We start from the raw sequence: 23718 nt of genomic DNA, 5'->3' as shown, positions 1-23718 counted from the left end.
ACCCAAACACTATGGACACAGGGTGCTCAGTGTCAGTGCAACACTGAAGGCCATTCCCTCAGAGATGCCATTACCCAAGCTCGTTTTTTAGGTCCAAATGGCATCCTGGTAAAAAGCCACTCATCTGTCCCATTTCCATCATGGTCTCTCCCAAAATGGCAAATTTGGGTACATTCAATCTGGAATGGGCCCTCCCTCTTATCTCCTGGGGAGTATGACATCACCACACACAACCTCCCACTTCAATTCCTTGCTGCCCATCTATCCTTGCTATGGTTCATCCTACACATGGAGCTTCTGGAAGAATATTTTGCAATGCGAATCTAAGCCTTCAATTATCTGTCTTCAATTTAGAAATCGGTTGTTTCTCCAGGTCTTCATGGGGCTGTGCTCAGGCCCTGCTCCATTTGTCCCTGGAATCCTACGTGCCCACAGGCTGCCATTCAGTTCTTCACCTGTCTCCTGTCTCACCTACAAGAAAGTAGGCTCCTGAGTGACAGGAACTCCCGGTGGTTCCGGAACATAGCCCAGCCCAGCACAGAAGCAGGATGTTCTGAATACTGACTAAGCAAGTGGTGGACAAAGGCAGGGCCCATTCTTCAGAAGCACTGCCCCTCAGCCCGGTGCACAGGGATGCTCTGCCTTGAGAGTTCTCCAAAAGCAGAACAGGGGCTTACTTCATGTTGAAAAAGATCTGAGGCAGCCAGACACCATGAGACACACTCAACAAGTTGAGCGGAGAGCTGCACAGATGGATCAGTTAGGAAAGTGCTCACTGACAAGCATGGGAGCCCAAGTCTGATCCCTAGAACCACATAAAAAGCCATGTGAGTGCAGCTGCCTATAACCCCAGTGCTGGAGAGATGAAGACAGGAGGAACCCTCAGGCTCCCAGGCCAACCAGCCTGCTTGATGAGATCCAACCAGTGAGAGATCCTGTCTCAGAAACCAAGGTGTCGGCCAGGTGTGATAGCACCTTTAATCCCAAGCACTCCAGAGGCAGAAACAGGTGCATCTCTGAGTTTGAGGCTAGCCTGGTCTACAGAGTGAGTTCAAGGACAACTAGGACTATACAGACAAACACTATCTCAAAAATCAACAAACAAAAAGGTATATATCTTAGAAATGATAGCCAAATCTGTAACTTAGTTTCCACAAGTAGCTGCACACATGTGCATACATACCGCGTGCGCTCATGCGCACACACACACACACACACACACACGGACAGCTCAAGAAACCTGTGGAAAACACAGGTTGACCCACAGACAAAACAAATTATTTTACTCAAACACACTACATTATTTCCAAAACCAACACATATTTTTGCATATTCTCTTAATTTTCAGTTATATTTTTTCTTTAACTTCATCATTTCATAACAAACCACTGTCATTCCCAATCCCAATCAAGGTCTGCAGGATGGATCACCAGATGAAGGTGCTTGGTGCCAAGTATGACAACCACAGTTTAATTCCCTGGAACCCAAATAGCAGAATAAAAGAACCAACTTCTAGAAGTTATCCTCTTATCTCTACATATATGTTATGTATGCCCTGTGCACTCTCCTATACACATATGCATACAAATAATGTCAAGTACATCAGGCATGCAAAGTTGTACTAATGATTTTCTGAATCCGGTCATCCAAAAGCTCGGTCCCCAGTAATAAATCACTGAGAAAAATAAGATGTATGGACTGTCACAGAGACTAGGATGTTCTTGGAAAGTCACTGAATATCCAAAACAGAACACCATCCCTTTCTGCAAGCCAAAAACAGATCCCTTGAAGAGGTGCTGTCCTGAAGATATCGGAGGACTCGAGTGGCTCTGCCACCACAGCAGGTACTGCATCAGTCTGACTTCCAGGGTCTGGGAAAGAGGTGGCCCTGGCCAGCACAGGGCTAAACACTCACAGTACAAACAGCAACTCCCTTCCCAGCACCTCGATGCTCCACAGTGAAGGCCTCTCCCAAACTCATCCAGCATGGCTGTGTGTCCACATGTTATGTGCAGATACACTTGGATGAGGACTTGGAACTGGTGAGTGAGGAAACAGGGCTCCTTTTAGCCCCAGACATCAGATTAAGTTTGCATGCAAGAGTGCAATGGTGCTTCCTCCCAGCTAACGAGGAAGCACAGAGAAAGTATGCAGGCTAGGAAGGTCGCAGCAATGGTAAGTCTACCTGAGGTTGGGATTCGAGTCTCAGGACAAGGGAAGGCCAGGTTCCACAGAGCACTCCCTGTGGGGCAACCCAACCGGGCCCCACTTCGCTCTCCAGTTACTTAGTAAACCAGACAACCCAGAACTCTTCTCAGGCAGCCCACAGGAGGACCCAAGAGCAGCTCTCCCTACACAGTGGAATTTATACATCCTCCACAGAGCTAGATACCATGGAATAAACCAAGGGCCTAGGCCATGACCCACTAGTGCCAGTGCCCAGGAAATGAGAGCTGGCAGTGGGAAAAAATAAACTCCCTGCCCTGTCACCAGCAGACATATGCTGGCTACAGTTTATAAACTCATCCTGTCCCTTCCCTCTCTCATTCCTTTGACCTGCCCTGGGAGCCCCTAGATCCAGAATTGGGAAAGTTAAAGTGGGGGGCCATGTCTCTGTCTCTGTCTCTCTCTTCCCCCTTCCCTCCTTCCTTCTGTTTTTCTGTCTTTGTGTCCTTCATACTGGGGATTAAACAAACCCCTGGGCCTCCCACATGCTAGGCAAAAGCTCTATGCTGAACTGTACTCCTAGCCCACAATTTTGCAGAATTCTCGAGCATTAACCAAAGCCCCCAAAAAAATCTACCATAGGCTCTGAACTCTGGGTCTCAATCTATCTGTACACAGCACCAACCTTTTGCCCAGACATCCAATCAACGCCTGAAATTGCTGGCCCACTCCTTCCACTCTGTACCCCTTTGACCATCCTGCTCCTGTCAGATCCCACCTCCTACCCTTGCTCCCACAGATCCATGCCAGACACTGATGTCACCAGCACAGAAATATCCTAGGTAGTGCTTTCTTGGAGCAATGAAAAAACAGAGAAAGTGTGGACTATGAAGACCGCTGCTCTGAACCAGGGCTGGCCGGGTGCCAAGCCCACAACAGCTTCTGGGGAGTGGGCTGGTACAACACATTCCTCTGGCCCAGACACCAGACCTGAGCACTTCTGGCTCCAGGCTTGCTCCGACATTTGCTGGGTTCTAACAACTAGATGGCAAGTAGAGGAGGCACGCTCCCTCCGGCTGCACGGAGACTTGACAACACAACTGCAGCATAAAACTGTTCTATCCAACTTCATTTTTTAAGTGGATTTTTAGGGAGCTGAAGACATAGCTCAGTTGGTAGTGTTTGCCGACTGTGCATGAGGTCATGAGTTCCATCCCCCATATGGGGAGGTGGGCTACATGGATCTGAATCAACATGTACAAAGAAGGAATTTAATAAATAAGAATACAAATCAAACATATTCCTTCAGTTGGTTTCCAAGTATAGTCATTTAATAGAACTGACCTAACTTCCATGATATTAAGAACAGATCTCAATTGGAATGTAGTTTTGTAGGAGTGTTAGCCTAGCAAGGCTCAGGGTTCAATCACCAGCACCAAAGGGGGGAAAAATCAGCTTTGCATTCTAAAATTAACTACTTGAGTCTCCCCAGCAGAGCATGGAAAGGCCAAACCCTGAAAGAGGCCACAGCCCTCAGGTTTCCCAATTGTGCACAGCCCTAGGAGAGAGTATGACAGATAGTACTGTAGAAGTGAAAGTGGACAGCAGGTGCCAGACAAGTCATGATGGCTGGATGCTGCCCCAGCAGCCATCAGATACACCAAAGAAAGAAGATAGCACTTTGAAGAGAGCTCAGAGACCCCCAGCCACCAATAACTGTTTCCTAGGAAGCCCCCACCGCCAAACTTGGCCTTCCTTGCCCGCTGCGGCCCCAGGCACACTGTCAAAGCCTCCTCCTTGCCGTTCAGTCTGCTTCCTCCCGGAGGGAGTCTGCCACTCCTCCAGGAGGGAAGGAATGCATGCAATCAAGCTGAAGCCTCAGACAGACGTCCAGAGGGAGCTTCACGGAGCAATGTCCACAAACCAGCAAGATTCTGGGTTTGCCTCTGCTGGAATGAAAGGTGTGGGTGCAGTGAAGACTGACATCTATCAGAAGTTCTGTCTGCCAGCCTGGGGAATGTGGTCTCCATTCCATGCAGAGTAAGCTTGCTGGGTGTTTACGGACAGGCACAACAGGACGAAATCAATGGTTTGAGAAGGTTCATCTGGCAGCCGACTGCCGTGGATTTCAACCTGCTTCAAATGAACAATTTTGAAACAAGCGAAGATTACAAACTTAGGTCGTAGGTGTTAGAAAAGACAAGATCTCACCAGCAATAAACAACCCCGAAACCCTGTATGTGTGTGCACACGCACACACACAAAGATTTCATTAAAGTATCATCAAACTATGGGATGACAGCATAATTGCATACCAACACGAAGCCATGTAAAACAACTGCAAACCACTTCTAACTCCCTGACAATGACCTTCAACCATAACTGGCAATATCCTCCCTTTCCCAATCCCACATTGTGCTGACAAACCATAGATGCCAGGGTTGAAGACAATAGTGGACAAGGGTGGAAAAGAAAGGCAATTCCTTCCCTCCAGAATGGCCAGCTTCAGGTGACACTGGACCATTGTGGCATGGGAGAGCCAGATAAAGCACCCGGACACCCACGGGTCCCCTGTGCTCATGGCAAAGGCTGTGGTGCACCTCATCACCTGGAAGAGGCATCTAGCAACAGCCAGGCTTCCTGTCTGACTCCAGGATTCCCACACTTGCCTACTGAGCAGAAACATGATCCCAACTTGAACCTGTCTCCCCACTTGGCAAGATACGAGAGCACGGGCTGTTGCGAAAGCAAGAAACTGAGGTAAAACTGAAATGGGCAAGCCAGTCTGTGAGAGTCTGGAGACGGGCATGAGTGAAGGCTCCCACCATGATTGCCACAATTTTCTGTTTCAAAGCCTCACAGAATGTAACTACAGTCTGTTCAGAATTTAAGGTCTGCGTGCTGGGATACATAGTTTCTGTTTTGTTTTAGTTTGTTTCCACTGAAAAGGTCTGAGCACCACTGGCTGCTCCTGGTAAAGGCAGTCCAGAGCAATATAACATGGAATCAGTGCAGTTCAAGTTCTAGGGCAACCATCATGGGGAAAACAGAAAGAAAGCACAGCCTGGAGTTGAGGTTCCCCTATAATCACCGCTTGGGAGGGAGAAGCAGGAAGATCAGGAGTTCAAAGGCATTCTTGGCTACATAACCAGTTCCAGGCCAGCCTGAAATCCTGTCTCAAAACATAAAATGGCTGGTTAGGACCGCACACCCTAGCGGGATATGTTGAAGAAGCTGAGAGAGGAGGATCAAAATATTTAAAAGAAAGAAAGAAAGAAAGAGAGAGAGAGAGAGAGAGAGAGAGAGCAAGCAAGAAAGCATTAAGCCAGCAAGATCGCTTAGGTGGTGAAAAGCACTTGTCACACAGCCTGAAGACCTGAGTTTGATCTCTAGCACCCCAGTTAAAAGAGAAAACCGGACACTAGAAAGTTGTCCTACACACACACACACACACACACACACACACACACACACACAAACACTTCACACATTTAATAATAAAAATATTTTTAATGTATTTGTTTCACCAGTATCTGTCCAGCATTATGGAATGATGCAAGAAAACAGTGATCAGAGCAAAAGAATGCGGCCATCTCCAAGGGGAAAAAAACAAAATCCTTTCCAAGCCTCAATTAAAAGAAAAAACTTGTCATGTCCAATCTCCTCAAGTGGTAATTTAAATTTTCATTTACATCTTATCTTATAAAAATCTCAAAATAAAGAAGTACCACAAATACTTAGTTTAAAAAGCCAACAGTTGCCATAGCACGGAAGATGACAAGATGACGGGCGGGCAGGGCCGGAGCAGAGCAAGAAATGACAGGCAAAGGTGACAGTGCTTGCGGCTGCCTGGGGAGGCTAAGGGCGGCTCCACAGTAGCCCTTCCTTACCCATTAGTCCCCAGGCCTTGCTGAGGTTTGCAGCTCCCAGCTCTTGAAAACAAGTTTGCCTTCCAGGCCCAAAACCACGGTTCAGCCAATAAAGGCGCATGCCATGAGCCTGACCACCTGAGTTCCATCTCTGGGGACCTCGGGGTGGAAGGAGAGACCTCACTCCCAAGCTGTCCTCTAGCCTTACCTCTGAGCACATGCACAACAAATAAATGTAACTTTAAAATAATAGTTAGCTTTCTGTGTCATTTACTAACTTAAAATAAAAACCCTATGTGTGTGTGTGTCTGTGTGTGTGTGTATGTGTGTGTGTGTGTCTGTGTGTGTCTGTGTGTGTGTCTGTGTGTCTTGTACGAGCACCTCTGTGCACAAGCACGCACTGCAGAGGCCACAGCAGGTGTCTTCCTCTCTCCCTCTCTAGCGTATTTTTGAGACGCTGGACCTGAAACTCATCCTTTGGCTGGGTTCACTCGGGAACCGTGGGGATCAGCCTGTCTCCTCTCCCATAATCTGGAGTTCAGGCATGCTCCCATGCCCTCTTTTTGCATAGTTGCTAAGGATTTAAACTATGTTCCCTTTGCCTTCACAGCAAGGGCTCTTACTCCCGGAGCTGTCTCCCCAGCCCCATTTTACTAACTCTCATCAAATCGTTTTTTTTTTAACAGAGTAAACATGGCAATAAACCAAAGTACTCAGAGGTCCAAGAGAACAATCTAGTAATAGCATTTAAAATGAGTTCATGTGGTTTTGAATCTTTAAAACATCAAATTACAAAAACAAAACAAAACAAAACAAACAAAAAAAATCAAATTACATTAGAAAACAAAAGTCACAAATTATTAGGGAGAAAGGCCCAGTTGAGAGAACACTCACTACCTTGCCTACAGGAGGGCGTGGAAAGTTCTTGAGCTGTGGCTCTGACTTATGTTTTTCTTTTTCAGTCAGGACCTCACTTAGCCCAGGCTGCTCCCAAACTCTATGTATTCAAGGACAACCCTGAACTTCTGATCATCCCTCATCCACCTCCCCAGTACGGGGATTTATGGGTGAGCACCACGGTGCTGGGTGTGGCACCTAGAGTCTGGTGAGGCAGCAGACCCCAAACTGCACTACATCCTAAGCCCTGACTTCAGTCACATGCCGGGTGGACAGATCTGAGGTCTCTTCCAGCTTAAAAAATAGAAGCTGTAGGGGTTGGGGATTTAGCTCAGTGGTAGAGCGGCAAGGCCCTGGGTTCGGTCCCCAGCTCCGAAAAAAAGAAAAAAAAAAAAAAAATAGAAGCTGTCAACACCCAGATACATTTTAATGACAGTACAATCCGCATTCTACTGCTCAAAATTCTGTAATATTCGCTTAAAAAAAGAACTAATTTGTCCATTTGTTTCTCCCTTAACCAAACTCAGGATGCCGTGCAATCCACCATAGGCAACTTTTTACAATGTTAACTGGATTCCCTTATTGAGCAAGTGCAACTACATCGTCGCTCAAGGTAATGTGAAAAGCAGCAGCTACTTGGCAGTCCAGAGCTTAAGCTCTAGTAATTTCCTCCAGCATTAACTGCATAAATCAAACACTTGAAAGCATCCTTGATTTCAAAGGGTGAATGGAGGGTGCAGACTTGGGTGTCTTAGAAAGGTGTGGCCTGCTTTCCCGGCTCTGCTACAAGCACGCTTTAATGGAAGGAAGCAGGACCTAGTCAGTTTCACTCAGAGTGATTCTCCTGTATGGCTATTGCTTCCTTGTTCTGCAGGGTGTCTTCCCAGTAGCCTTTGGTCTGATTACCTTTCCTCTCATAGAAAGACACCCCCCACCAACCCCAAGTTCTATTACCCCATTTCCCATGGCCCAAGGCTCTATAAAACACAAAACTCCTGCCAAATGCCAGCGGCCTCCAACAGTAAAGAAAAAAAATCAAGGGGCTGGGGATTTAGCTCAGTGGTAGAGCGCTTGCCTAGCATGCGCAAGGCCCTGGGTTCGGTCCCCAGCTCCAAAAAAAAAAAAAAAAAAAAAAAAAAAAAAAAAAAAATCAGATGAAAATGAAGAAATTGACGTTTCTTATTTATTGTAACTTTTTTCAGTGCTGGGGTGGAACCTTCTGAGTCTCATATGCTAGGCAATCGATCTACCCGCCACCCACAGGCCTAAAAAAATCTTTGTCCATTTTTCAGATAGGGTCTCACTAGAGCTCACTATATAGGTTGGGCTAGCCACAAACTCTAAGATTCACCTGCTTCAGGCTGTGTGCGTGCTCAGTGCCAGGATAAAAGGTGTGTGTACCACCACCAGGCAGAGCATTAAAACTTGAAGAGGTCCTGTGTTCACCTTCATATTTTTTTTTTCAAACTGTAGCATTTAATGTGAACAGTGTATAGCACTTTTTGGGGACTCAGAAACATTCTGGGTACAGCACCACTGAGGCCAATAACACCGGTTCTGTCAATCCCAAGTCCCTTCCTGAAGGATATGCCCTTACCTGCCAAACAACACTCTCCTCACCAACTTTCTCAGAATAGAGGTCAAAAAGAAAGACAGGGCTAAATAAGCACAGTAGTTCGAGTCTGTAATGTTAGCACTGGGAGGTAGGACAAGGCAGGAGGAGGATGGCTGTATGTGAGGCCAGCTTGCACTATAGAGATCCTAACATTAAATTAATAAATAATCTTAAAAGTGCAAGTAAGAACCCAGTGCAACTAAGAAAAGCCAAAACAAGACCAAGACCGACAACTCTCAATGATCCTTAGAAAAATCTGGTAACTACAGACACAGGGGAACCTGGCAGTCAGATAGAAAGTCAAGGCCACCAAATGGCTTGCAGGAGCACACCCTCAACAACTGAAATGGAAGACTGTCAAACAGTTCTCAGGGGACTATGGCACGGAGACACTAGCGAAATGCACCCCAGACCAAGTTCATTTTCTTAAGGCTTTCCGTGAGAGACTCCATCTGTACGTGTAGGATCTTTAGGTAAAGTAACTGGTCATTGAAGTTAAATCACTAACCATTAGGTTACCATAAAAACGCAAAACTATTCTCTCGTTAAAAAAAAAAATAAAAGTAGTGATGCATGCCTTCTTTAACCCCACCACTTAGTAAGCTAAGGCATATCTCTGAGTTTGAGGCCAGCCTGGTCTATGAGTTCCAGGACAGCCAGGGCTATGTAAAGAGACTCTGTCTCAGAAAAACAAAACAAAATAAAAAATGTGATCAACTACGGCTTCTGAAATCCTTTTTCTCTCAGACATGACTAGGATGTCCAGGTGAAGAGTAGTATATGGGGCAAGGAGAGGCTATGGCCCCGCTTCAAATACCACCAACAAAAATGAATAACCAGCAGTGAGTGTCCTCCGCTTGGCTACGGTCAGACTCATGTGCAGGAGTCCAAGAGTCCCACCTGTTTCCAATTAGATACCAGAATTGCTGGAGTGTTTAAACTACATTTGCTTGCTACTTACACAAAACAAGTCTTCCAGGGTTTTTTTGAATGGTTAAAATATGTTAAAATAAGATTAAGGGTCTGGTTTAAACAATCAGAGGCAGGGGAATTTCAATTGAAACCAAAACTATCTCTCTGCGGCAGCAATAACCCAGAGCTTCAGACAAAACAAACGGACGAGGTAGACACATTTCTACGGCTGCCGATGACTAATAAAAATCAGACTTTCCTTGGGAAGGGCAACTATGCTTTAAAGCCACGTATAAAATTTCAAATAAATTTAAAATAATTCCTAGAGTCACTTACAGTCCTATATATCAGAATAACTTACTACAGTAGCTTTGCCTGGGCGTTAATATTATGGCCCAGCAAGATACATGAAATTTTCATAAACTGTAAAAGGAACCAAAAGCAAGAACGGAGCCTGTCTCTGAAAGGTTTTCATATGACAAAACTTCTCCTAAAACAATATACAAATGTCCCCCAACAAACCTATCCTTTCACCCCGCTGTGAAATGGAGACTTCTATCTCTGACCTTGTTTTTTCTACAACCTCAGGAGAAGCCCTGAACATCAATGGAAAGCTCCCATACACACTGGCAGGTTTTTCTTCCTTGACTATCAACCGAGAAGGGACTTTTAAAACTTAAATGTCTGGGCTCAGCAGGGTTGCCCAGACCCTGGGCATTTAGGGGGATCGGGAGAGAGTAATTCTTGGGTAGACAGAGCTGTTGTTCCCCTTTCCAGCACAGAACTGAGTGTCGACCGACCGACGGAAGACAGGCCAAACAGCTTCCACACACTCAACCCCATCAAGAGCTACTGCATTTATTTCATCCTTGCACTGACTTGTGCCTTTCCAAAAAAAAAAAATGGTTTCACCCAGGCAAAAGCTTTGAGCAACTGATAATAACCCTTCCCACACCCATGCTCTTAAGACACCTATATTAAAAAAAAAAAAAAAAAAAAAAACAAGAAAAGAAAAACCGGGAGCTCGCCCTGCATCATTTGTTTGTTCATTGTCCTATCAAAGGAACCAAGCGGGATACTTTAATTAAAATTATAGCCTTATTACAAGAAGCAGTGTTGGGCTGCAGGAAACACATATACAAACACCAATGTGAGCGCTTCCAGAAGTAAGTGTAGGGGAGAAAATAGACTTGCAGCAAAAACTGAGTTTGTTTTCTGACTTGAGGAAAGAATATTTTTGAAGTTCACGTTTTCAGAGGATTCTCACTAAAGAACAGGTCACACTACACTGAAAGGACCCCAAAGGGATACAGCCACAGGCAGGCCCCATCCCCAACAGTCAGAGCTCCACTAATCAGAAAACAAGTTCCAAGAGTTAAATATATACCTCTTTTCAAACATGTATTTAGAGATAAATTTATACAATGGTGTTTCTCTTTTAAAAAAAAAAAAAGTTGGTTTTTACAAGTCTTGGGCAGGATCAAAACTTGTTCAACTCGTCTTAGCAACACTAGGGCACTCTTAACTTTTTGCAAGACAAGTCTTGGTTGGGGATGAGAAAGGAAACAGGCCTGTTCTCAGAATCTCTCTTCAAGAGCAGACATCCACTCCATGTTCCCAGGTTGTCTTAAGACCCAAGAAACAGGGGAATAAGAACATGGCCCTCCAGGAGCGTAGGGTCCTACTGCTCCTTACCAAGACGTAAGCCACTCCAGATGAGATTCATCCAAGACTAAGCTCTCAGTTTAACCTAAAGAATACTCACCCAAAATTCTCCAGCTCCCCACTGGTGAGAACAGAGGAACCTCAACCAGATACCAACTCAAAATCCCTGGACCCATTTCCAGATAAAGGAGCAGCCCAGACTCATACGTGACCTTAGGCACTCCAAATTCAAGTAACTTTCAAACTTGCCATCCAAGGAAGCAGTTGAAACACCTAAGGTCCAACCATTCTCTACCAAAAGGAAATAGGCTCTGTAACAAGAACAGAGCTTAAACAAAATGTTTTGTTTGTTGTTACTTTAAGGTCAACATAAAGTTCATTCATGTCAACCATAAGGAAAACTTTCGATGAAGCCATTTGCTTAAATGTCCTCAAGATCTCCAGCAACGCTAATCCATTGTGGGTGAGGGGACGACACTAACAATTCATAAAATCTAATAACTCTCAAAATCATTTTTCTGGGCTTCCTTGGAAATGCTTAATAAAAGAACTTTACTGATATTAAACTAGGATGTCACATGGGGGGGGGGTGAAAATTAAGACTTGTTTCTTAAAATTCCACAACGGGTTTTACAGTAAGCACAGGAATTAAATTATGGTAAAAGGGAGCTATTTTTACTAAAATAGGGTAGACCAATTAATCAAAAAATGCCATCCGGCTGTGTTCATTACATTCAGGAATCTAATTTACACAATAGACTATGGAGTAATCCATTTTAGTCAATAAATACTCAAACTTCTTTAAGCTTTAATCTTATCAGAAATACATATTTCACATAGTCTTCCTAGTCAAGAGAGAAACGGGAGGAAATTTCATAACGAGTATGAGTCTGCCTTATCGTCCTCACGTAGGCAAGGGCAGAAAAAGCAAGCACAGTTAAAGTTGTTTCACTCCACTTATAGATGTTTTAATCCAATCGGCTTCGTTTCCTACAGGCCTACAGGTGGAGTTCGTTTGTTTCAGACTCCTAAGGGTGCTGTGGGTTAATAAGTATCACCAGTCCTCTGGGTTAGAAAAGTTCACTCAAGTTCACGTTCAAGCACACTTTAAAGTTGGGAGCAAAGGCGGTTTCCCTAGAGATGTTATGGAACATATCTCTCTCTCTCTCTCTCTCTCTCTCTCTCTCTCTCTCTCTCTCTCTCTCTCTCTCTCTCTCTCTCTCACACACACACACACACACACACACACACACACACACACACATACACACACACACTCCCCACAGTGCAAGGCTGCCTCTATGGACCACAAGACTGTCCCCTATCTCTGATGTCCCCAATGATCAAAGCTCTGAGGGCTCATTTGCCGCTCACCTTCAACTTGGCTCCGGCTACGCACAACATCCACCTGGCAGAATCCCGGGGCTGTCCAGGCGCCGTGAACGCGGGGCTAGCACTAGCAGGGAGGACCCCGAGGGCGAGCAGCTGGTTCCGATGAGGAGTGGCAGGCGGAATAGCATCCTCTGGACACGCAGGCAGCTCCGCCGCGGATTGGGAAGCCCCAATACCATCCCCTCGAGGCGATGGGGAACCACAATCAGTCTCCTTACAGTCCAGCGGGGCCCCCGGGGCTTTGCTTTCAAGAACCGGGTTGGAGAAGGCAGCTTGGAGCGGACCTGAGGCGCGCTCCATAGTTCCCGGGGCCCTTTTGCAAAGAGGACAGAACACACCCCTTCGCGAAAGAGAGTGAGGGGCTGGAGTGATGAAAGCGACCGATCCCCGAGGGGGGAGCCCTGGAAGTCCCTGAGACGCGCAGCTAAGTCTGTCTGCACCGATCGGTGACCCGGGAGGAAAAGCGCCCCGAGACCGGGTCACGCAGCGGCCTGCGCTCGGTGGAAAGTTGCAGCCTTCCTCCTGCACCTTCTCCCTTCTCCGGGGCCGATCCCACACTCTGCGCGACCCACTGGTGTCCCCCCGCAAGCCAAGTTTTCCCCTTCCAAAGCTTCCCCCACAACCCCTTCCCGGGGAAGTCCCCGGGCGCAAAAAAGGGGGACAGATCCAGCTCCGCAGTCACTTTCACGCAGCAGACACACAAAAGAGCGCGGGGCTTGCGGGTTGGCCCCGGGACGTAAACAAACGGGGTGGGGGAGGGACCCGCCACACCGGGTAGCCGTTCCCCTGGTCCGGTCGACACCGGTTGACAATCCCTCACGGGAGTAGTAGAAAAAAGATTGGTGGCCGCTGGGCCCAGAGACCGATCGAGGAGCAGTCAGGAGCTCCAACCCACCCGCCGTCTCCACGACAAGGGCCACCCGCCAGCCTGGCCGTCGCCGCCGCCGCCGCCAGCCGCCGGTGGCCGATCTGACCCTCCCCCGGAGCCGGCGGCACCACAGCGCCACCAGCTCCAGCTCCGCCGCGCCGGCGGGGCAGTGGCGGCGGCGGCGGCGGCGGTCCGCGACTCTCTCCTCCAGGAGACAGAGGAAAGAGAGAGAGCGAGAGACAGGCGCTTCACCCCCCACCAGCAACTCCCCACAAACTTTCCCCGGGAATACGCCGGGGCTGAGCTGGGGGGGAAGGAAGGACGTGACTGGCGCGAGGGCGACTAGCGTCCCGAAGCTCCCCTTCTTTGCAACCCCGCCACCCCTCCAGAGCCACCCCGTGGCTCGTCCCCCTCTTTAGCGCGCGCGAGTTCCCACTGAGCCCCCATGGGGGGGGGGGGGACCGCCGCTCCCCCTTCCTCTCCACCGGGGTCCCGCGACAACGACAGCGCGCGGGGTCGGCGACGGCGGCGGAGAGGACGATGAGGATGATGATGGCGATGATGGTGGGGAGGAAGACACCCTCCGGGGTTGAAGGGGGCAGACACCGGGGGGCAAAGATGTTGGTGGCGGCTGGCGGCTCCGGCGCCATCTTGGGCTGATCGATGAATTGAACAAAGAGGATCAATTTCTGATCAAGCCGAGTGATCAATGAGAGCCGGGGAGCCCGAGGGACTCGTCGCCGACTCGGCCCCGCTCTTCTGCCGGCACCCCCCTCCTGCTTTCCCCCGTCGCCTCAGCACCCCCGCCAGGGCCCTGGCAGCCCGGAGTGTCACCCTCCTTCCTGAGGGAGGCCGCGACCGCCCGCAGCCCTCACCCCCCGGGCGCGAGGCCGAGCGCCGAGAAGCCTGACCTGCAGCTGCTGTAAATCAAAGCGCTTCCAATATTGAAACATCGATCCCACATTGGCCGCCATCTTGAGACATATTGAGACGGAGTGAGAGGCTGATAGAGAGGGGGCTGGAGTTCAGGAGCCGCCAGGAGGCAGCAGGCGGGCGGGCGCCAAAACCCGGCCTGGAGCCGGCCGCCGCCTCAGCCACCGCGGACGCGGACTCCTTCCTCACGGCGCCGCCGCCGCCGCCACCGCCTCAGCCATGGAGTCCAGAGCCTGAGGGAAACGCAGCGGCGGCGGCGGCGGCCTTGACGCGCGCGCGCCGCGCTCTCTCTCCACAGCCCGAGCGCGGGCATCCGGGGCCCTCGCGACCCCTCACCCTTTTTCCCGCGCGCCCCGCCACAAGCCCCCTCCCAGGCCGCGCTGCGACCCTACGGCGGCCCGGCCTCGAGGGGGCGCTGCAGGGTCTCCTCAGGACCCTGCAGCTCACCTAAAGGGTGCCCTCCCAACCCCCCCCGGAAAGGTCGCGGTCGCTGTTGGTCAACGCTTTGGGAGAAAGTCCCCCTCGCTTGGCGTGGGGACGGTGGACTGCGCTGCGACAGCAGGGTGCGGGCGCTGCGCTCTTTTGCACCGTGCGCGCGGAGCGAGCAGAGCCCACCTGCAAAGCCAGCGGCCCAGACCCCAGCCGCCATCCCGTGCGCCGGGGCTGCGGATGACCTCACTCCGCTCCCCTGTGCGCTCCAGCTGGGGGACCTCCAGACCACAGCGGTCGCGACCAGTGTTTCATATTCAAGGAAGTACAATTGTGTCGTGGTGAAAGGGAGGGTGGGGGGTGACCACCAAGCCTTGGAGCCTGCGGCTGCTGCCGCCACAGCTTCCATTCACGTCCTACACACACTCGGTTGCAATCCCCTACTTGCACCGGGACACATCAGCTAGTGGCGGCGGCCTTCCCACCCTTCAGAGCCGCTCCAGCGTCTGCCAGGACTGGGGCAAGTCTTGGAACACAGCTCTGTCCCCAACCATGCTTGTGCGACACAACTCAAGAAACTTCCTCTGGGGTTCACACAGCTCCGCGCCTCAGTCTTTGCAGGCAGAAAGTTTGAGAGCGTGCAGTGCACTCGAAACCGAGCGCTCGTTCCCAAGTTTTGCAAAAACGCTCACATTTAAGCCAGGAGTGGGGAAGGAAGTTCTCTTTACATTTCCTTCTAGCCCCAAAGCACACGTTTTAGGATCTTCATCTTTAATGGATTTATTCACACCAGAGAGTTTGCGTTTACAGTAGGAACACAGTGTTTTCACTTTGCTGCACTTCGGTGAACGTGTAATTAGTTAAGACAAATCCCTAAATTCCTTAATCTTGAAAATTATATGTAAATAACGTCTGTATGGCATACCAAACATGACAGTAGAAAATAATTGCTCTCTGAGCCAAGTTTGAGGGTTTAGCGCTATTTGGTTGCGGTGAGATCGATATTTTTGGAGAATGAGGTTGGAAGGGAAAGTCCCACCGAGATTTAAAGAATACAAGTGTTCCCGGGTCTTGCAACTGCACCCAGAAGCCTCTGTGTCTATGCAGCGGTCCGGACCGAGTTGCAACCCCAAGTCGCAGCCTTTGAAGGGCAGGAGCCACCCGAAGCAGGTGCGTGGGAGCGCGCGGGCGTCAGGAGGCGCAGAGCCAGCCTGTAGTCTGGATGCTTTGACGCGGCGCCAGGCGGGACACTGCGGACCTCGGGTGGCCGCAAGCTGCCTGAGTGTCAGGCGCCGGAGCCGGAACGCGCGGACGGCCGCGCTGCAGCTCCGTTAGCACCGCCCGGTAGAGGGCAGCGGCTCCCTTACACTCAGGTCCTGAGGGTCCCCACCACCGACACCCGCCCCCAGCGCACGTGCCCACCCCAGCTCCGCGCACTTGGCCACGCCTTGACCGGGATCGAGGCGGGAAGCAACTCCTTTCCCACCTAAAAGCCTCTTAGAATTTACCGGATTTTTCCCTGTCTTGTATTTTAAAGACCATCTACGCTTGTGCGGTGGTCGGCAAGAATGACAAAAAATTGACCTAAAAGTGGCTAGGCAAAATGTGCGGGAGCATTAAGCCAAGCAAATTTCCTCTCGTGGGGAACGGTCGGGGAAATGGTATGGATTTACCACAGATGTTCTCAATCTAATTATCCTGTCGATCCCCTGGGTTTGAACTTTAAAAACTGAAATATATATGACCTGTGTAATGGAAGGGAAGCACATCTGGTTGGAATTCAGAGTCTGAATCCATGGCAATATTTTAGATATAAGTTTGACGGGTATTAAATACAATTGTTCCGTTTCTAGTTATGTTTATACGTTTGCATGTTACCCTGGCTTACATTGGGAGGCCCAGAGCTTAAGCTTTATTTAAATAAAATTTTAGATTTCTCCTAACAGAATTTTTAGGTTGTACAAACTTTATTGCCCTCGGCCAGGAAGAGGGGAGGGAAAAAAATTAGGATAATTTCTCTAGTGGAAAAAAAAATGTTCTCCTTTCAAAAGATAATTCACTAATCAAAAACCATCTTGGGTGAATGAAGTAATAACGCAAAAGACTTGTGACAAGCTTTTAAAGAATGCATTTAAGATGTTTAGAACAAGTATTGTCCTAAAAGAACAACTTAGAGACGGTGGGGTGGTTCAGTGTGTAAAGGACTTGTTTTACCAGAACCCATGTGGAGAGAGGAGGAAACAGACCCCAAAGAATTGTCCTCTGACTTCTGCCCACTAGCTGTAGCATGCACCACACTGCACACATCCACACACACCGTCATCGTTATGATTAATAAATAAAATTTAATATAGAGCAAATTATAAGCATTTCAAAGACTCGTTTCTTTCTTGTGAGTTCATGCTCACCCGAAGTACTCTAAAACCTGGACAACCATTGGTGTCTGAACGTAGTGGACTTACAAAGTCACCAATTCCTTAAAATATTTTTAAAATGGAAGGATTTAAGGACTTCTATCTCCATCAACACCCACAAAGATGACACAATGAGTGATCAGATCCTTCTAGAACCAACCGTGAGAAAGGATGGCTCTGACGCAGGGGGAAAAAAAGTTGACATATAATTGATATGACTTTGAATGAAGCATAAGAAAAACAATCCAGAGGCATTGGGTCATTTTGTTTAATGTTTAGCTTCTCCCTTTAGGGGAAGAGCACTCACAGTTCCCAATGCCTGACTAATTGCCACCCCAAGCTTTCCAAAATAAGCCCCCCCTGTCATCAAGTGAGAGAGCTGATCAAAACGATATCCAGTCCTGGCACCGTTGTTACTCAGCTTAGCACCAGAGAGGGCAACTTGTAAGTGATGCAGGAGCCTGGGTTTTCTCAGTTTCTTCTGTGGATGTTACCATTATTACCCAAAACAGTAAAATGAAATAGGGTTAGCCGACAGGGTGGTGCACACCTGTCATCCCAGCAGGAGATAAAGTCAGGAGGAGATGTTCATGGCCATATATAGAGAAGTCGAGGCCATGCCCCACATGTGGCCCATACATATACAGCCACCCAATTAGACAAGATGGATGAAGCAAAGAAGTGCAGACCGACAGGAGCCGGATGTAGATCGCTCCTGAGAGACACAGCCAGAATACAGCAAACACAGAGGCGAATGCCAGCAGCAAACCACTGAACTGAGAATAGGACCCCCATTGAAGGAATCAGAGAAAGGACTGGAAGAGCTTGAAGGGGCTCGAGACCCCATATGTACAACAATGCCAAGCAACCAGAGCTTCCAGGGACTAAGCCACTACCTAAAGACTATACACGGACTGACCCTGGACTCTGACCTCATAGGTAGCAATGAATATCCTAGTAAGAGCACCAGTGGAAGGGGAAGCCCTGGGTCCTGCTAAGACTGAACCCCCAGTGAACTAGACTGTTGGGGGGAGGGCGGCAATGGGGGGAGGGTTGGGAGGGGAACACCCATAAGGAAGGGGAGGGGGGAGGGGGATGTTTGCCCGGAAACCAAAGAATTATTATTAAGTATTAAATAAATTTAAAAAAAAAGAGAGAGAGAGAGAAGTCGAGGCCAGCCTTGTTCTATGAGAGCCTCCCTCAAAGACCAAGGAGGACGGGAAATTATAACAGTACAGAATGATGGCAAGAAGTTGTTGCAGTGGGGTGACTCTAAGAAATGTCAGGGAACATTGTAACAAACCTCAAGGACTTCACCTTCCCTTATTCTGCTCTCATTGAAGACTCTCCCCTGGATGGCACCCATGTGTAGTTTATAAAACCCATCAAGGGGAAAGTTGGTGAGTTTCTATGGGATAATCCCTGCAAAACTGATCCTCCCTAAAAATTGTAAATTCCCAGAAACGCAAATGGGTTTGAATCTTTAAAGACTGAAATGGTGTCACTGTTCTTATAAACTGCACATAACACCTAGAAAGCATTAGCTCTCAGGAAATGCTTTCCCAGCTGGGCTTGGTGGTGCACTCCTGTTATCTCCTCAGCCATGAGAGATAGAGGCAGGAGGACTGTCACAAATCCAAGGACATCTTGGGCTACACACTGAGGTCAGGACTAGAGTTACAAAACAAGACCCTATCTAAAAGAAAGATTTTCTTCTAAGCTGAGAAATCGCACTATTTAAAACAAGACAAAAGCTCCCTCAAAGAATCTTAATGGGGGGGGGGGTGGTCTTTATGGACTGATTTCTTATTCGTTCTCCCATAAATTTTCTCTCCAAGAAACCCTGAGTAATGATCTGGAATCTTTACCGGACTAAAATCATTATAGTAATTCCAAAATCTTCTAAACTATGTGCGTCAAAGGAAAAACATGAAGCTCCTCATTCTAAAGCCTTAATTATTTTCTTCAGTATTTCGGCATCCAGAGTAGAACTAGTTTCAAAGTTTCCATCCAACAAGAAACATTGCAGAGCCTAGGAGATAACTTAGTGGGCTAAGGCGCTTGCCCTCAACGCCTTGACAACCAGAGCTTGATCCCCAAACCCCACAAGGCAGAGGAGCAATCTACCTCTAAAATTTGTCTGTTTGCCTGCACATGGGTGCCATGGCACATATGCCCACACACACACATCATACACACATACATGCACATTAACAATAAATGAAAATTTTTCATATAACCCTAAACAACGCACAACTCTAAAAGCTATACCACAGGGGCCGGAAAGATGACTCAGTGGTTGAGACTACTCGATGCTCTTCCAGAGGACCTGAGTTCAGCTCCCAGCATCTGTGCCAGGCAGGCAACTTACAACCAGCTGTAACACCAGCTCCAGGGGTTCCAATCAATGCCTCTACCCTCTGAAGTCACCTGTACTCTGATTCACAAACCCAACACAGACAAACACAAAAATATAGTTAAAAATAAAATTCAACCAAAACTCACACCGTAATGTATCCATTGCCATAAAGACATGACTGTAGATGGTAGAAAAATGGATCCTACACATAGTAAATCATATGGGAAAAATATGAATTTTACAAATATAGAAGTTCAACTGAGCCATGGTGGCACATTCTGTTAGTCCCAGCACTTGAGGACACAGAGACAGGTAGATCTCTTAAGTTTGGGGCCAGCCTGGTCTATAGAGGAAGTTCCAGGACATCTGGAGCTACTCAGAGAAACCCTGTCTCAACAAAGAAAAAAAAAAAACAAACAAACAAAAAATATACAGAGAAGTTCAAAATTATCTATTATAATCAAAATTATTTATTCAAAGAATTTGTCAATGTCTTTAATTCATAAATAGCTAACACCAGACAAATTTACAAATTTGAAGTTTTGAAACGCTTCAAATTTGTAAAGGCCTTTTTCTTTAATTCAAAACATTGTGAATAACAGAGGTGTGTCTGTGAGTGTGTGTGTATGTGTGTGTGTGTATGTATGTGTGTATGTCTGTGTGAGTGTATGTGTGTGAGTTGTGTGAATGTGTATCAGTGTGTTGTGTGTGAGTGTATGTGTGTGTGAGTGTATGTGTGTGAGTGTGTGTGTGAGTGTGGTGGTATGTGTGTTATGTGTAAGTATGTGTGTGTATTGTGTGTGTACATCTGTGTGAGTGTGTGTGAGTGTGAGTGTGAGTGCGTGTGTGTGAGTGTGGTGGTATGTGAGTGTGTTGTGTGTGAGTGTGTATGTGTGTATTGTGTGTGTGTACGTCTGTGTGAGTGTATGTGTGAGTTGTGTGAGTGTGTATGAGTGTGTGTGTGTGAGTGTGTGTGTGTGTGCATGCGCACTCGTGCGCTGTGACTGCCTTCCAGAACAATTTGGCACTAAGTGCTGAAAGTAATGAAAGAAGATTCCAGATCTATTTTTTTTTCAGTTCAAGAAAGCCAAACTACTTTTAATTGTTTTGTTTTTTAAATTAATGCTTTATGTTAATTATTTCTAAGTACACTATTCATGGCACGATGTAAGTACCCACCAAATAAAAGTACACATTTTGCTACATGTAATTACACGCACGGTACCTCATTCATCTCTCGCTATATGCCAACTGTATATATAGTTATATAATTGTACCAAGAACCTGTCAGACTTGTAAGAACCAAGTCTAAAGAGGAGACGCTCATGTTCACCACCCTCCCTGCCTGTCTCAGGGGAGAGCCCGACTTCATCTCTGAGACCCTTTATGAAACCATCAAAGGCTTCATTTCTGGCCCACCTTTAAGCCAGCCATGCCCTTCAGATCAGCAATAAACCGGTGCTATTTGCGGCAGGCGTCTTTCCACACCTTTAATGACTCTGCTCTGTTCTCTCCCACTTGTCTTAAGAAAGTTTGCAGCGTGAGCTTTTTGATAGACGCAGCCTACTCTTTGAACACAGCTCTAGAATAGCATCGTGGGGGCTGGGGCTGGGGCTCGGTGGTAAAGCTCTTCCCTTGTACACACAGAGCCTTTGTTCTGATCCCCAGCAATGCACGAAAAGGAGAGACTCATTGTGACACATGTAACGTTCTGGACTTGATCTCTCGTAGCTTCGGGACATCCAAGTGAGAGAGGACCTGGAACTTCCAATTGTCATTTAAGCTTTCAAACCCCACCTCACCAGTCATAAGTTCCCTGGCTCTGGTCTAATTTTAACCAAAAATATGTCTTATATACAGTCTTGAGATTTCTGTATGACTGTGTGGTATGCACACACCTGTCGGGAGGGGGGCAGTTGGGCACGTGAGTGGAGATCAGAGGACAAGTTCCCACGTGAGTCCTTGTCTTCCACCTTGTTTGACTGTCTGGTTGTTTGCTGTTTGTTGTGTACACCAAGCTAGCCCTCCTCTCTCCTCACCTCTCCGCCTTTCCATCTCCCATCTTGCTGTAGGAAGCTGACCCGAAAGACGTGGCTGCTAAGTTCAGTTGTTTTTAAAATCCTTTTTGCGCTGGAGAGATGGCTTAGAGTTTAAAAGCACTGACTGCTCTCCCAGACGTCACGAGTTCAATTCCCAGGAACCACATGGTGGCTTACAACCATCTGTAATGGGATCTGATCTGATGCCCTCTTCTAGTATGCACTTGTGTTTGTGTGTGTGTGCGTATGTGTGTGTTTAGGTCCCTTGAGGCCAGAGAAATCAGTGAATCTTCTGTAGCTACAGTTCCAGGGCTTTGAGATGTGGGTACCAGGAACTGAACTCCAGTCCTCTGCAAGAGCATCAAGCACTCTTTACTACAGAACCATTGCTCCAGCCCCTGAGAAATACTTATATACTGATTTTTTTTTTAATGTGGCTTCTGGGCATTAGAATGCAGGTCATCATGCTTGTGTGGCAAACACTTTACCCACAGAATCATCTCCCCAGCCCCATATTATATTCTCAGATAAATTTTCTTAGTATTTAGAGTGCGTGCATTAGAAATCCACTTTCCCTTTTCTTTGTACCCTCTCCTCCTTTTCATGAGGCGTGCATATATGTCAGACTGCATAATGCCACCCTCGAGGACGCCCACTGATGTCATTGCTGAATCAACAGAAATTAACAGTGTACCTAGTCAGTAGCCTGAAAGGACTTGAAATGTGTAAGTGCTACATAAATATCATCATTATGATCATTATTACCTTCTGTAATGTACAGTTCAAGTTCTGTACAGAGACAGCATTTGTGCTATAAATTCCTTTCCTTGACTCCTGAGTGGGATAAGCCGTGTATATTCTATTTGTTCCTCCGCCTTATAATGAGTGTCGCTTTGTTCTGAATGGTGATTTTAGAAAGGGTGCACCTGATCCTCCCCTGCGTAATCCTCAGGGCTGAGATTCCAAGTGCCAGTGACCACACTTGGTAGAGTCATGTGATCAGCACGTTAGAGATGGCAGCAGGATCTGAAGTTCAAGGTCAGCCGTGGCTACACAGTTCAAGACGAACCTTACCTATAGGAGACACTGTCTCAAAATACATGTGTGTGCATAGACACATGTCCATGTGTGTCCGTGTTCGTGTGTTTACATGTGTGTGCATAGACACATGTCCATGTGTGTCCGTGTCCATGTGTGTGGGCATGTGTGTGCATGTGTGTGTACATATGTGTGTGTGCATAGATATATGTCTGTGTGTCCATGTCCATGTGTCTGTGTCCATGTGTGTGGGCATGTGTGTGCATGTATGTGTACATATGTGTGTGTGCATAGACATATGTCTGTGTGTCCATGTCCATGTGTCCGTGTCCATGTGTGTGCATAGACACATGTCCATGTGTGTCTGTATCCATGTGTGTGGGCACGTGTGTGTGAATGTGTGTGCATGTGTGTGTTTGTGTGTCTGTTGGGGCTGGAGAGGCCCAGAGTGTAAATCTGGTCAAGCATGAGAACCTGAGTTCAAATCTCACCATGCATGTAAATTCTGAGTGGGCATAGTAGCCCATGTGTATATTCCATGTAGAAGCAGAGACAATGGATCCCTCCGGTAAGCTGGGTAAGTAGACTGGCCCCTGTCTTGATGAGTAAGGTAGTGACTGATTTAGAAAGACTCCAGAAGCCATCCTTGGCCATTCACATGTATGCACACACACAGATGCAAACAGGCTTATGCACACACATGCACCTTATACACTCAGTTACATGCAAATATATGTATGTACACACACACACACATATATGCATGCATGATGGTTTTTAAAGTTGTTCTCATGATACAAAGTGATACATATTTTCACTCCCTACACTTTTTGATTTATTTTTAATCATGTATACATATTTCTATGTGCACAAGCGAGCAGGTGCCTGCAGAAGCCAGGAGAAAGCCTCATATCCCTTTGAACTGAATTTACACCAAATGTGGGTGCTGTGACCAGAACTCAGGGTCCTGTGGAAGAAGAGGAAGAGCCATCTTTCCGACCCCACGTTTCTTTATGACACACCTCTGCAGTTCTACAGTTCGAGTCAAAAGAAGATTTGTTTCTGCGAACTGTAATTGGATTTTCATTGTCACGGGGCTGTCAGGCTGTATATTATTTTTGT

General features: G+C 47.4%; 1 protein-coding gene across 27 annotated transcripts in view; it reads right to left on the bottom strand.

Moving 5' to 3' along the window:
• Positions 1-23718, bottom strand: part of Cux1 (cut-like homeobox 1) — a 334105-nt gene that overhangs the window by 304101 nt on the left and 6286 nt on the right. For 7 of the 27 annotated variants that reach the window (XM_003751160.6, XM_003751161.5, XM_063270997.1 and 4 more), the window contains exon 1: positions 14296-14690. The exons of 2 other annotated variants lie outside the window; for them this stretch is intronic. In XM_003751160.6, the coding sequence (XP_003751208.1) occupies positions 14296-14358 (63 nt within the window). In that variant the 5' untranslated portion in view covers positions 14359-14690. Of the gene's footprint in view, positions 1-12498; positions 13653-14295; positions 14692-23718 lie in introns of those variants that run through there. 18 more of the 27 variants (XM_063271001.1, XM_063271003.1, NM_001415775.1 and 15 more) reach the window with 14 other exon arrangements.

The sequence above is a fragment of the Rattus norvegicus genome, chromosome 12 (genome assembly GCF_036323735.1).
Source record: "Rattus norvegicus strain BN/NHsdMcwi chromosome 12, GRCr8, whole genome shotgun sequence".
Taxonomy (NCBI): domain Eukaryota; kingdom Metazoa; phylum Chordata; class Mammalia; order Rodentia; family Muridae; genus Rattus; species Rattus norvegicus.
This window is presented reverse-complemented; position numbering and strand designations above follow the sequence as displayed.